Source organism: Cryptomeria japonica, chromosome 6, assembly GCF_030272615.1.
Source record: "Cryptomeria japonica chromosome 6, Sugi_1.0, whole genome shotgun sequence".
Classification (NCBI taxonomy): Eukaryota; Viridiplantae; Streptophyta; class Pinopsida; order Cupressales; family Cupressaceae; genus Cryptomeria; species Cryptomeria japonica.
Window position 1 is genome coordinate 215,079,151 of NC_081410.1, and position 16,048 is coordinate 215,095,198.

The 16,048-nt window shown below is 34.3% G+C and overlaps 1 protein-coding gene across 4 annotated transcripts in view; it reads left to right on the plus strand.

Moving 5' to 3' along the window:
* Positions 1-16,048, plus strand: part of LOC131071421 (actin-related protein 7) — a 173,125-nt gene that overhangs the window by 34,313 nt on the left and 122,764 nt on the right. For all 4 annotated transcript variants that reach the window (XR_009112513.2, XM_058007241.2, XM_058007239.2 and 1 more), the window contains exon 2: positions 4,429-4,644. Coding sequence is in view for 3 of the 4 variants with exons in the window: in XM_058007241.2 (XP_057863224.2) it covers positions 4,429-4,644 (216 nt within the window). In the remaining variant the exon portion in view is untranslated. The remainder of the gene's footprint in view (positions 1-4,428; positions 4,645-16,048) is intronic.

Genomic DNA, 16,048 nt, shown 5'->3' on the forward strand with positions numbered 1-16,048 from the left:
CCCCAATCCATCCCCAAGCTATGTTTCAAATTTCGTCGCGTTTCGAGTCCGTTTGTTATGTTTTTGCTTCAATGTAGGGGAATTTTTTGATGATTACCAGTAACTGGTAATTTGTTTTTCAAACCCCCCTTGAAGCTTTTAGGCTTGTAGGGGAATTTTTCTCCAATTGCAAGTTTTTACAAAACTTGTAATGGGGGTTTTAAAACCCCCATTACCAGTAGCTTGACTTTAAGTGTTTAAAAACTTGTAAATGGGATTTTAAAACCCCTTTACATGTCTTTATAACTTAAAGTTGTTTTTATAATGTTAAAATAAAACTTGTAAATGAGATTTTAAAACCCTTTTACATGTTTTAAGTGAAATCACTTGTAAAGGGAATTCTATTTCGCTATTACAAGTAATTTTACTTGTAATTTCTTTTCTAAAACCTAATTTTGCTTATAAAATGCATTTTTGACATTTTAAACTTGCTATTTGTTCCAAAAAACCCGATTTGCAAGGAAAAATGTTTTTTGAGGATTTTTAGCAAATTTTTGTGGAGAATTTGTTGGAGGAGGAAGGCGGTTAGGATTCCTTCCTATTTCCATGCATTTTTAGACACCTTTCACGCCACATGGAGGTTAAGTTTGTTGTTTTTTTGGTTTATAACAGCAGCCATGTTTTTCCAAAAAACCACGTTTTTTTGCCATTTGGAATGTCACGAATCAGCAATGTTATGAATCGTTTTGGCTTGGTATGCTAAGGCGTTGAGGTTAGAAAGAGTCTTGGCCATTTTCCATGCCATTTCTCATGCACTTGCTGCCACGTTTTTCAGTTTTGGGCATTTTTTCAAAAACGTTGCTAGGGTTTTGGAATGCGGTTAATTTCTTTTTAAGAGTTTTTCTTTCTTCTTTCAAAGATTAATCATCTTGTTGAAGAAGCATTTTCAGATTGGAGCAAGGTAAGATTTTTTTTCTTCTTGTTTCATTTTTCTTGTTTTCAAATATGTTGGTTCTTCCCCCCAAAAATGGGTTTATGAGAGGAAATTCCCCATTTTACAAAGAAATTTGTAAAGTAAAGTTGTTCTTCCCCTTTGGAATTTCTCCTTCTTTACTTGTATTCGGGTTTTAAAAATCCGATTGCAAGTAAGAGGAAAATTAGTGTTCTTCCCTTTTTGGACAAAGACTTAATCTTCTTTGGTCCAAAAATCAAGTTTCAAAATAAGAAAGATGTGTTCTTCCCAAATTGAGTTCTACCTCTTGATGTGTTCTTCCCAATCATTTGCAAGAGGAATGTTTTGAGTGTTCTTCCCTTTTTGGACAAAGACTTAACCTTCTTTAGTCCAAAAATCAAGCTTCAATGATTAAAAAATCAAGTTCTTCCCATTTTCTTGAAGATGATCTTCCTAAAATCTTTTCATATTCATTTCCATCATCCGTACATACCATTTCATCCACTCATTTCACACCTTCATTCATTTTCCCCATTTAAAGTCTACCTGCGGTCAGCCATCCAGAACTCGAAATTGGTCCAAAATGCACTCAAAAAACACTTGTAAATGAGTTTTAAAGGTCCAATTACAAGTGCAAACTTGTAGTTACCCATTACACATATGAGGTTGCATGTTTGTTCTCCACAATTGCAAGTTAATGCTCTTGTTTATCCTACACGTGTAATGCAGCTTCCGAAACCAGAAATTCAATCTTGAGTCCATTTTTGCATCAATTTATCTCTTCCCTTGTCAGTCCGGTTTGCACACACGATCTACCAAATCAATGGATTAAGGCATGGGCCTTATTTTGCAAGAAGATTTCAAGAATGAAGGATGATACAAAGAAGAGATACAACAACAATTCATGGTTGAGAGCATAGAATGCTTTCAAGACAAAGATGGTCATGACGTGAAAAGAAGAAGGCAACCCTTTCCCTCTTGAAAAGCTAGTACTACCCCAAGCAAGAAGATAAGGATGCAAGTTCCCATTTCGGTTCAAGATGTCTTTACCAATCCAGAATACTTCAAGTTCTAGCATCCTGAAGCGACATGAAGATCATCACAGACAAAGGATGATGCAGTTAGAGTCGTGTCTTTAGACACATGAAATAGTTTTAGTTATGCATTTGTAATTTTGTTTTGACAAGTTACATGTAAAAGTGTTTTTTGTAAAAAGCAAGTTACACATTACTTGCACTTTTGTAATTACATGTAAGACAACTACAAGTTGTGTCCGATTAGGACTGTAGTTGGAATAAGTCTTAGTTAGTTAATGAAGTCTTAGTTAGTTATTGAATAAGTCTCGGTGGTTGAGAGAATCTCTCAAGTTAGTTAGGATCCTCCCACCTTTTTCTCAAGGCTCCTCTTCTATAAATACTGGAGGGGTCTATTGTAATATTTATCTTTTGGGAAAGCAAGCAAAAACTTTGCCAAATTTACAGCAAGAAGTCTTTGAGCTTATGTATGTGAATTGAAGGTTTTTGAAGAATAATAAAGAAGGATTACTCAAGTTTTGAGTCTTTGAGATACATGTTTGAGTTTGACTCTTTTTATTTCTTCTATGCAAAGTGTTTGTAAAGGAGCTTAGTCCAATCTAATTTGAAGTCTTTGAGCTGCAAGTAGAGAAGATTAATTAAAATAGGAAATCTCTAGAAGGAGCAGCAAGTCTTTGAGCTTGCTTCTATTCTTGAGGAAAAATTACTGTTTGATAAGAAATAGCAGCAAGTCTTTGAGCTTGCATTAGTTCTTATCTTTGTGTTGAAAGAATAGATTATTCCAGTCTTTGAGCTGTTATCTTTTATTCGTTGTAAAATTTAGTATAGCAAAGGGTAGATAGGACTTCCAATAGTCAAGTCTTTGAGCTTGATATTGCTGTCCCGTCCCGAAGCAAGTGACGGAAGTCTTTGCGCTTTCAGGAAACTTCATTTCCTTTCTCTCATTTCACTTGAAAGTAGTTACTGCTGTTCATATTCAATCGCTATCCTTTTCTGTGAAGAGAAAAGGATATTGTCTTTCTTGAAGAAAGAAGGAAGACTACTGTCCCATCTTGTTTTTATTTCAGTTTTAGTTAGATAGGGGGAGCCTTCTCTTAATTAGGAGAGTTTTTACTCGTATGCTGTGGTTGAAACCACAATTTTGTATATTTCCCCAAGTGTACAAAATTTTCAACCAACAGTTTTTTGGCGACTCTGCTGGGGACACGAATGCATTCAGAAGCGTCATGCTTTCGTTTGAAGACTAGTGTCTTGCTGATTTTTTTTTTTAAAAAGGAATAACTTTTCTTGGGTTTCCGCTGGAAATACCAATACGCATCCAAAAGCCTCACGCTTTTGTTTGATGTATATTGGTATCCTATTCGTTGTTCTTGCAGTTTCTCAACCTTTCACCAAGGACATGAACACAGGTATGCTTCCAAATTCCCCACTACCAATGCCAAACATCCCTAGAAGAAGGAACACTAGAAAAAGAGATGAAGACTAGTCTCCTCGCTATTTCCACACAAAACACAAATAGAAGGCCCTTGAAACTCCCACTTCCTGAGATTCTCTCAAGTGAGACATCTGGTATGCACCACCAACCACAAGAAAAAGTTACACTTAGGCCAAGCCATCCTGTTCCACACTTGCTACCCCCAAGGTACATTTGCCCTACTAAAAGCCAACCTGTCTAGTTCCTGATAACTTGAAGCCACTGTTAACTTCCCCTTTGGATTAGGGCTCCAGGCAAGAATATCTGCTTCACTGAGTGAGTTGCACATTCTCCCAGCTAAGATTCCAGCAAGCTCCTTCCTGTCTTCAACCGAACCTCCATGACCTTTCTTTTTCTTGAACATTCATACGATCCTTTTTTTTCATTCTGCTATGCCTAAGAGATGCATTCTTTTTACGACAGTGTCTATAGCTTGTTGCGTTTTCAAAGGACTTTTTGCATGGCGATTCTTGAATCTGTTACTTTGTGTTTTCAAATTTCTTGCGGTTTTGTATAATCAGAGGCTGTTAGATTAGTTCTTAATATCCTTTGTTTTGAGCTTTTGTTCTTTGGGGTTAGAAAATTAATAATAACTTCCAAATGAATTCTGGGTTCTTGCAATCTGCAGCCATGTGATTAAACAGTTTCATAAATTCCACTTTTGATACCTTCTCAAACCAGTACATGACTATGGGCACAAACATTTGCTGATTTCATTTATTACTTAAGTTTAGATTTTGAAATGATTACGCGATGATTTTGAAAATTGCTTTTAGTTCATAATGGTATATTTTTTTGTTTGGAAAAGACTTAAAAGTATATGCAGGATATATCAGCTTAGTTTTGTTGAAGGAAAGATTGCCTGCTTGGTTATTCATCAACTTAAAAGTATAATTGGCACATGATTTTCTGTCGCAGTTTCTTTGTTTGAATTTGGAAGAAACTTGGATATGGCTACATCTGATTTTCATTTTGACTTTTGGATGCAGATAATTCCAACTAAAATGCAAGGCATTGTGGAGGATGATGAACATGCAGATAAGACAGACCCTCAAGATATCACTGTTGATCCCATTGTAAGGGGAATTGTCAAAAATTGGGATGCTATGGAAGACTTGTTGCATTATGTGCTTTACACTAGAATCGGTTGGGAGATTGGCAATGAGGGACAAGTTTTGTTTGCAGATCCTATTCTAACTCCCAAGGTAAGAAGATTTGGTGAACTGCCCTTGATTTATTCCATATTTGTTTGGATGATTTGGATTGTGAAAATTTAATGGCTGCTCTTCTAATGAAGCTTTCAGCTGTAATTTAACTGATAAATCTAACAGCAATAAATATTCATTTGCATTTTTCATGCATATTCATGTCTACTTGTACAATCCCACCAGTACATACCAATACAAATTTATACCAATATATCACATGACAAATAAAAACAACTAATCTTCATTCATAATAGTTACCAAACATGATAGTTTCAACAAAATAGATACACAGGTCTATGTACATTGATGTGCATATAGATGGTAATATCTAATCAAATAATGCAGCTGCTGCTTGAAAGTTTTTTTTTTCAGTACTAGACATTGTAGGTCATTAGTATATCGTTCTGCTATGTGCCTAGGTGGTGTATTTCAAAGCTTTTTAATTGTTTTTAATTTTTAATTTTGACCAAAAAGCAAAATTTGCCTCCCCAAACCCTAAAATGTGGATTGAAATGCATCTTAAAGACAAAAGAAAGTCATTTCTGTGAATGCAAAACAAAAATATTTCTCTTATTGTGAATGCAAAATGATGTGCGGCACAAAGGTTTTATAGGTGGTGGGGGCTCCGCCATGAAGGCCTGTTTTGGGATTGGTGGCAGGGGGTTTGCCCCTCATCCCCGCCCTATATCATGACAAAGAATGCAATAGGAGCATTGTCCCTCGACCCCTTTGTGGGTGTTGCCCCCTGACCTCATTGGTGGCGCTGCCACTAAACCCCTATGAGGGGCATTGCTCTCAACCGCAATTGAATTCATTTGATTTTGTAATGACAACACCGGATAGGACAGTAAATTTGCACATTTTTAAAAGAACATGGTAACAAAGAGTAATGAACAGTCAATGGCAACAATGTAATAATATTCACTATGCAATTCTCCTAAATCATAGACCATAAAGCGATAAGTAATTCACAATTTTTACCAATTGATTACAGCACAAAATAAATGGAGGGCTAATAGTCAATGTTACCTGAATCATACCATAATTGCTTGTATGATCATGTAGACTCTTCCCTTAAATCTTTCATTGTTCATTTCAATGTGCAATACAAACCCTCCAATGTGGATATAATCCCTATCCACCCCTCCAATTGGATTTTGTGGCTTGCAGTGAGAGAGTAGATGCTTAGACCATCTTGCTAAGCAAAGGGGTATCCACCTAAAGACCAGCTACACATGGTGTTCCTACCATTAGTACAGTAAGGTATCAATTCCATATCCCTACTACTTAGTGAGGCTTGGTATCTTACCTACTTATGCTTCATTAGAAATTCTTCCTGCAGTCCATCTGATGACTAAGCAACCAAGGACATCAATTGTTGGCATGTTATTGGCCCCAAGGCCCACATGCTCCTGGCAGAATCCATCCTACTATTTGTTGATGTGTTTTTATGCTCAATGCAACACAAAATAAAATACCAAAAGTATTCTATCCTCTCTTGATCAAAATCTTCCTGGATGCTAAATTGAATGATCAACCAAGATGACTCCAAGGTTTTTATAGTGAGGTCTTGATGTGTAGATAGCTCAATCGGTTGATGTGATTGCTGGTAATCCAAGGGTACCTACATAGAATACTTGAATGTTGAACGTTTGGATGTTGTTGGAATGTGAAAATTAGCTTAATTAAAAAGGTCAAAGGATAGTGTTTAAGAAGACTGCTCTACTCCTAAGAATGCAAGAGACAATGAACAATTGGGTGAAATTCAACTAAGCTTTGCTTTGCTAGCAATGAACAACTCAACAAAGCTAGTGCCATCTTCTAAGGTAAGCACGTGATGTTCTAATCACTATTAACAACAAGGATACCATCAAGATATGAAATAGCAATTGATGTTAAGCTCATTTAAGAATTCCAGTTGACCACACAAGGCAAACGTACAATGAGCAAATCTCGAGTGGTATGGATAAATGAATTTCACTATTAATCTTTCACAATTCCTTTCATTCATATAATCAACATGAAAGAAAATGAGAAGTAGAACTAGAAACCATGTAACTTGTTGAAACAACACATTTCACCATATCTTCATTGAAAAGAGTATATCCAATTACAAGCATTAGCAACAATTTCTTCTTCTCCTACTCTATTCTAACTTCTAACTTCTAATCTATCTATTCTTCTACTCTTCTAACATTGACCCTTACAAATGAGAAGTTTGAGCCTTTTATAGTGCTCTTAATACAATTTGATGGTTCAGATTGATTCTCAAATCAATGGCCAAGACCTTACAATAAAACCCTAATTAGGGTTTGTTAAAACAACTTCCTTTGACCAATGAGGAAATTACATTTTAGAGGACACATTTCCTTTGACTCTTGACCAATAGATGATGAGGGTAGGTAGGCGGGTAGGGGTTGGAAGGGTAGAAAGTAGGGAATAATGAATGAAGGGTAGGTGAAGGTTGGAAAGATGAAGAAAGGGGAGGGATAAGGGATGGAAAACAGGGTTAGGCTAAGGTAAGATGGAGGGTGGAGGGAGATGAAGGAAGATGGAGGAAAGACGAAGGTGGATGGATGGAAGGGAGGATAGAGGGAGGCATGAAGGATGCCGCGGCTAGGTAAGGTGTAAAGGATATGGAGGATAAGGGATGAAGGATGAAAGGATGATGGAAAGGTATGGAGAGGCGGACTCCCTTGTGTAGAGATTTTAATTCGGAAATTCAAGGAAAGCAATTGATATTCCAAATTTCACTCTTTCATACATCCCTTACCTATCAGTTATCATTTTTGTTGAGATAAAGATTTGCTTGAGGATTATCAATTACCTTGAACCTTCATCATGGAATTCATGCTTGGACACAACCTAGAAACTGCATTGCATCCTCTCTCAAGTAAGAGGTTAAAAAGATCCAAAACTATTGCTAAGGTAGGCAACTAAACTAAGACAACTACTCTATAAAGCAAAAAAGTAGGGGTCTCCATTTGCAATGGGGCAACGTGTGAAGACATCACAACACTATATATGCGGTACGAGTAATAGTCATCCTACGTAAAATGCTCCTTGACTACTGCCAATCTCGAGCATGGATAAGCTTATCCCTTTACGGGTAATAGGATTTTCATCGGTGATCACCTTAGATGGAGAAGGGTAGCCTATGCATTGAGGTATACAACTATGTTACCCAGAAACGCGTTTCTGGCTTCAAGGCACCTATTTCGGAAACCGTCCTAGTTTTGGGGACTTGGGGATGGCCGGAAACGTTTCCTAGTTGTCCCCGATACGCGAATTTTTTTGGAAACCGTCCCGGAAAACTCGGGGACGGTCAACATTTTCCCCGGGAACCGTTGACCGTCCCCGAGATGGTAGGGGACACCCAAGCCGTCTCGGGGACGGCTAGCCGTTTCTGGCTCATACAACAATAAATTTAAAAAAAAAAAAATATTATTATTTTAACTTTTAAGAGCAATTAATTTTAAAAAAATAATTTGGATCCCTGATTGTTAAAGTAATTTTTTAATAAAAAATCACTTATATAATATTATAATATTTATTATTTATTAATAATTATTAATACATAATAAATATATAATCTATAGTCTGCAGAAAAGTTTACAAGTTTATTTATATTAACTTTATTATTATCACCGATGATATCATATGGGACAGTCATGCTGCATAAGTAAAAAGAAAAACAAACACAGTTTGCAGATGGAAGGGGAAAATAAACAAGGACGACAGTCTGAGACAGAAGGAGGACGACAGTTTGCAGATGGAAGGAGGAATTCAAGCAGACTAGGGTTTGAACATAAGAAATTTTATTGTGTTGCTACATGCTATTATTAAATTTCATTATATATATATATAGCTAGCTGTCCCCTGCTGTCCCCTGTTCTGGGCAAAAATAAACCGTCCCAGAAACCCGTTTCTCCGTCCCCCCGTCCCGGAAACTCGGGGTAACATAGGTATACAACCTCTACCTATGCCCTCATAGGTTCCTTACTCCATCCGTAGCCGTAAAAGCTAGCACTTGTACCTTGCTTAGCACTATCTGGAAGAGAGGTTCCTAATTTAGAATAAGTAGGTTCCAGCTCAGCCATCTCTAGGGTTAAACTACCCACTTTGGTGTTGTTGACATGAGGGTTTCATAACCTATTCAATCTTGGGTTGCTAGATTGTTATTATCTAGGAGGAGCCTATGTTTTGAACAACGCCAATAAGGTAAACAACTTGCAACACAACAATTATGGTTGCTACTACCATTTCCGGCTTAGAAGGGTATTGCAGCTGTTCTATGCTTATATTCCAGCTATGATTGGCTCCAAAATGTGTTCTAAGAAAGGACATGTTTTCCAATGACTCTTAGTTGAAAGTAATGTCAATTAAATCCTTCATTTTTAGATCAACCGTCTCATTTCCAACCTTATAAGGTAGTAATCCCTTAGCAAATTCATATGTGCAATAGATTAACCATTTCATGACTGAACGTATATCTTTTAACTAACCAAGACTGATTTAGCAGTTCACTGATCACACCATAATAAAATACAGTTTTCATTACAATAATCAATGTAGTTTGAAGGGACTGAGTTGTATGAACTATTTTTATTTAAGCTATCTTATTAGAAAGGTTTGATACTAACGTCAAGGAGATATATTGCTGCTCTAAAATAATAAATTATATTTCTGATTTTTAACATGATCCAGCTTCAAAATTAACACCTCTAAACATCCTCACAACCAGTATGTTATTATATCTATCTATTAGTTGATTTGTTTAATGCACCTACCCAAATTCATTACTGCAGAGAAAGATATGAATTGTTAAAAATTTATAATGGATTTCTTCAAATCTATCATTCATTATGTAAAATATGTAACCCTACCCAAACTATTGTTGATAGAAAATTTAGTGGAATGATGTGCAAAGAGAATCAACAGCCAATGAAGGGTTTCAGACTAACTTACAAATGGAAATGCTGATATTATAACTAGGGTGTTGCAAATCAGCAAGAGCAATCTAAGATTTCATTTATTTATTTTTCTTTCTAAATTGAATGCACAAACCCACAACACTTAGCCTTCATAATAAAATACTTAACTACTGATATTGAAATTTTGTTCATTGGGCCATAATAGAAACTAGAAATTTAACTAAAAGAAGTGACTTGGATTAAGTCCTAGGGTTTTTCCAATGCTTGAGCCTGCAACTTTCTTCCTTGCTCTCCACCTTGGCTGCAAGCCCACACATTTTTCTCCTTCCCAGCCCAAAATGAATATTGATAATCTCAATTATAATGGGTCGTAGGGTTTTTAAGCATGCTTGGCAACTTAGTTTCTTCCTTTTTTGACAATACAAGCATGTATGCCATAACGTTTTAATGGCAAAGCTCTCCTCTTTTGTACTACATTCATTTACTCCCTTGTCCTGCGTTTTGGTGCCTGATAGCTTCTCCAATAAATTATTTGTTGCCATGCCCTTCCTACCTGTGCGTTATATATTAAATTCATTTAATTATTATTTGGCAAATTTACTATCTTTTAACACCTTTATTTAACAAATATGTAGTTAGGACGTTATCAATATTTATAGACATAATTAGTAATAACTAATCCATAGCGATTGAATAAATGTCTAGAGTCTCAACATTAAACGGTAGCTCAAACAATTCTTGCTAGGCTCGCTTATCGTCCTAAATAGTATTCAATATTGCAAATTCAATTTAACTGGATTGCGAAATATAACTTATGGCACGGGTTAACCAAAGACCTTGACACAAGGATGACATTGGACTACCCGTCTCTCACCAATGAAACCACAAAATCCATGTCGTATTGCATCCCTTTACCTACAACCAATGACAAACCTCGCACAAGTCCACCCTCACATTATTAGTCCGAGTTAGTCTAAACAAAATAAATGCAATAGATTACATATAGCATAATAAAGACAATATTTATATTCAATAATATTAGCATCAAGTTCACAACTAGCACATAACAAAATCTAGAACTCCACCCCTAGTCCAAATTACATCGGGACTAGGGTCATGGAAAAGTATTAACATGGTTCCTAAGGGCTATGACAGATTTGTTAAGTATTCTACAAGTTTGAGTTTGTGAACCTTTTTTCCAAGTTTTCCTATATGTCTTCATCCTCAATATCATCATGAGATTGGACAATCTTCCCTAATGTTACGTGACGCTTACTTTTTTTCCTTGTCATTTGGAAGATGACTTTTTTCTTTTGGGTTGATGATGTAGGTAGTGTACAATGTCTATTATTATGTTTCGATAATATGGATGGTGATAAATTTTTTAAAGACCCATATGATGATGCTTGATTAGTGATAATATATAATATATATCATGACATTCAAGTTTGACTTATTGGTATTGTAATATATTTTATTTTTATGATGGCTTTCTTTATCATACAATATATGGTGCTGTGTGTGGTATTTTGAACTTAAGTAGTGTTGCAAGTATGTTTATGTTTATAATTTTTATATGTTTTTGTATGGACGAACCCAAAATGAACCCAACCTAAATTTGTTTTTGTTTGAATCTGCAAGCCCAAACCCAAACCGCTACCATGACTGGTAAGTAAGTTATTTTAATTTATATTCAAATGATATTATTGTTAATTTAATTATAGGTCTAGGTTTGTATATTTTTAGTTCCTGCCCATGGCAGGTATACTTATGCATCCATGTTCTTAAATACATTAAATAGTTATTAGTCATTGTCCTTGGCAACCAATCAGTGTTTAAAATATTTCAAACTAAAATAAATTTTTGTTTTTTTAAAAGTTGACATCCACAATTTTTTACAAAAATTATTTAAAAACATGATTTATTTCTCATCTGATTGGTCTACATTAATTTCAGTGGGCATAAAATTTAATTTTTATCAACAAAAAATACAAAATTTCCCTATAATTATTACTACTGACATTGATATAATTACATTGCACAAATACATTTAATTTATTATTAAATTTCTATACAAATCTTGTTCAAAATAATAAAATGTCACTTCATCTATCTTTTTAAACAACAAATGTTGTTCAAATTCAATAAATGTTATTAAAAAAATGACATGTTTGAAGACAATCATAAATACGGTAAACCAAGCATTGTTTTAAGCCATCGCCAACTTTCTCAACTAACCCTTAATCTAAATTTAGTCTCCCACCTAAATAAATAAAAAATCTTTATCAATCATCCATCTAATTATTAAGGATTAGCCATGTGTTATCCATTTTCAGTGCTCACAACATAATTGCATCACATGATTCTTCTAGCATTTGCCACAATTTTTATTTGTTTTTCAAATCTATTTTTTATGGAAACAACTTTATCTTTAATAATATTGAGGTTATTTTATTGAAATATTATATATAGATTATTTATAATTTAAACAATTTTTTAATAAAATTTAGTTATTTTTAATATTAGGTTCTTTTAAGTCCAAGGGGTTGAGCTTAACTGGTTAAAACATTGGGTTCTCATTGTGGAGACCCAAGTTCAATTCCCAATAGGGACATCTAAAGTGGAATTCTAAGCTGTGACTCTTGGCCTTCCATAATGGGGAAGGTCTTGGGTCAATCTAATCAAACATAATAATAATAATAATAATAATAATAATAATAATAATAATTCAAAAATATTGCGGCTACGGCCTATTACCTACTAAAAATAAAAATAAATAATAATTCAAAATATTGCGGCTACGGCCTATTACTTATCAAAAAAAAAAAAAATTAGGTTCTTTTAAAATGATAAATAATTTGTTAATTAATTTATTAAATTTAGTTAGTTATTAATATTAGGTTATATTAAAAGATTAAAAATAAAAATAAAAAAGTTAAAATTTTAACTATTATATTAAAAGTTACAAATAAAATCAAATTTTAAAATTAAAAATTAAATAATATCTATTAAAAAGTAAAAAATTCATTTGTAATTTACTACTTATTTGAATCCTCTTCCCCTCTTTCTTTCTATCTATAATTCAAAATAATAATTAAGTTTATAAAAAAAATATTATTTATCTATATATTGAAAATTCAAATAATAATATTATTAAAAATTATATATATACCTCTCTCTCCCTTTCTCTTCTCATATATCTATATCTCTCTCCTTCTGTTCCTCTCAATTTCTATCTTTCTTTCTGTTCTCTCCATTTTTATCCCTCCCTCTCTCCACCTCTATTTGTTTATATCTACTTCTCTATATATCTCCTCTCCTCTCTATATCTTCTTAAATCTCTATTCATCTATCACTCTATCTCACAATCTTTATCATCTGTCTTTATCACTCCCTCTCCCTCTTGCTCTATATCTCTGTATTCCTCTCTATCTCCCTTTCTCTCTCTATCCTCATCTCTTATTAATAGTTTTTTCATATTATTATCATATTGTTTGGGAAAATATAACAATCACAATTATTTTCACTAGGGAAACAAAGAAATGTGATCATAGAATTTTATAGTTACATTTTATTTAAATCAAAACTTTAAATAAGTAAATAATGTTACATTCTATAAATAAAGTCATCTTTAATTCTACAAGAAAAATATTTATTTTATTATTTAAAATAATTAATAAGATTATTAAACACTAAATATACACTATGGAGGAGAAAACTATGAATAAATACAAATAATTAATATTTTAACTAAATACAACAATTGATATACTTCAACAGAAAAACATCATACAATTTTTTTTTTCTTCTCTACATTAACCACACTATTGGCATCTCTCTCCCTCTCTCTCTATTTGTTTATATCTACTTCTCTATCTCTCAACCCTTTCCCCTCTTTCTAAATCTCCTACAACTCTATCTCACAATCTATATATCTCTCTCTATCTCTCCTCCCTCGTGCTATATAGTCCTATATATCTCTATATCACTCTCTATCTCCCTTTCTCTCTCTATCCTACCTCTCTCTCTCTCTCTCCCTCTCTCCCTCTCTCCCTCTATATTCCTCTCTCCCTTTCTATCTCTACACATTTCTCCTTACTCTATCCAGATGCTTTCCTGTTTTATACTCTAAACTAAACACTATTGGGCAGGAACTTGATGCATTGCGTCTTGTTTGTATATTGTAAATTGTTAACTCAATGTTTTATTATTTATGTAGCAAGTATGTGTCTATGTTACTTTTTAAGTAATGAAAATCTCTAATAATTAATAAAATTGTGTTAAATATACAATTTTGTGCTTTTTATGAATTTCGTGTCCAGCTGCATCCAATCACGAGTCTTAAAAAATTGGCCGTATCCGTATTTGATACTGTATTAGTATCTATATCCATATTCTTCTCCATGCAACTTTAATTTATTTTAATAAGAACCATAGATGAGAGCTCTTCCACTTCAAATTACTTCTCTACCTCTTGATATGAAACACAAATTTCTGGCTTTTCTTTAGGTCTAGCAACAATCTTAGAGGACCATAGCTTCATGTCACGCTGCACTATTGGGTACAAGACTCTTAAATTCTCGTACCAGCATAAAAGCTGCATTGCTGAAAAATCAAATGAAGAATATGCACCTACAAAATGTTGTACATTTGAAGAGTTGGCAGGGAAATAAGACTGGATAGGAACAATTGCAAGGAATGACTGATGAATAGCAGCATAAAACTCTATCATTCACAACTTTTTCAGTCAAATCATGTAGCCTAAAAACCTCTTTGAAGAACAAATTAATAACTTGAGGAACCTTAAACATAGTAGGAATAGCGAAGAAATGAACATAGTTGGTGAGTCTATCCACCACAATATAAATACAACTCTTACCTTGAATCTTGGGAAGTGATGTGATGAAATACATGCCAATACTGTATAGGCAAAGGCTGCAATAGATCTGCTTGAAAAACATGCTCTACTTCATTTTGCTGACAAGTAATGCACTCTTTGATGTATTGGAAGGCTTCAGACATAGGCTTTCTGGATAAGGCATTGGCTACCACATTATTTTTGCCTTCAACATATTCTATATCAAAATCATAAGCTTGATGCTTATTCACCCATTTTTGTTGCCTATCATTTAAGACCTTTGGTTGAGAAAAAACTTCAAACTGCTATGATTAGTCTTCATCACGAATCTGCCACCTGCTAAGTATTGTTAGAATTTAGCTAAGGCATGCATGATAGCCGGCATATCTTTGTTATAAACAAAAAATTTGTGTTCTGCATTTTTTAATTTCTGACTCTCAAAGGCAATGTGATGCCTTTTTTGCATTAACCTACCTCTATTCCTTCACCTGATGCATCACATTCAAGAACAAATGAAATAGAAAAATCTAGGACACCAAGTATAGGACAAGAACTCATTACTTCTTTGAAATTTTACAAATGTGGCTTGGGTTGTTTCAGACCATCTGCATGCACCTTTCTTTGTCAATTCTGTCAACAGGGCAGCAAGTTGTGAAAATCCTTTCACAAACCTCATGTAATATACAAAGTCCCAAAAATCCTCTCAATTGTGTCAAAGAAGTGGGTGGTGGCCAATCCCTTATTGCCTAAATCTGATATGAAAGTATTTGGTAAAAAACTGATTCAATTAATGAATGAACAAAACGTTCATTTATAGATTACAAAGGAACGATGTTTCTATTAAGAAACGATTGTCAGAATTAGAAAGAATTCTAATATGTACAATATTTACAATATTGACCATTCAACTTAAATAAAAGGATAATATGAAGATATTATACTAAGAAAATCTTCTCTTGGTCTACTCGTACTCATTGTGATTTGATAATGTCCCAAGTATAACATTTTAATCATACCAAACTCACACTTGGATTCTTTTGCAAATAGAGTCTTGTAATATCTCCAACAATTTTTTTTGAAAGCACAACAACACTGTTAGGGTTAAAGAAATGAAATCCAAACCAACTGGAAAGAACTCTACACCTTTTGATCACCGAGAGCCCAAACTGGGAGGGTGAGAGCATGCGGTAGCATGGGATCGTTAGACGCAAATTGCTGAAAGTACAAATTACAATAATGGGCGGCAAGCCAGCCCCCTCCACTTTCCAACGAGAATAGAAAACTAGAAAGCTTGGCGGTAAACCAGCCAAGGAGAACAAGAGCAAAACCAAGCACGAATCACTCTACCACAATATTTCAGCGGGAGGACTGAACACTTACAACAAAGCTCAACTCAACCGCTTATGCAGCGGGAGGACCATTACAAACAAAATATCACTCTACCGCTTATGCAGCGGGAGGATAGAATTACAAATATCAAAGGTAGGTGGTGTTGGTGTACGTTTTATCATATATCGAACATTAGAATAAAATACCCAAGGATACTCTATCCTCTCTTGAAAAACCACCACTTATGCTAAGGTTGCAAGAAGACTCTATGGTGATTCCA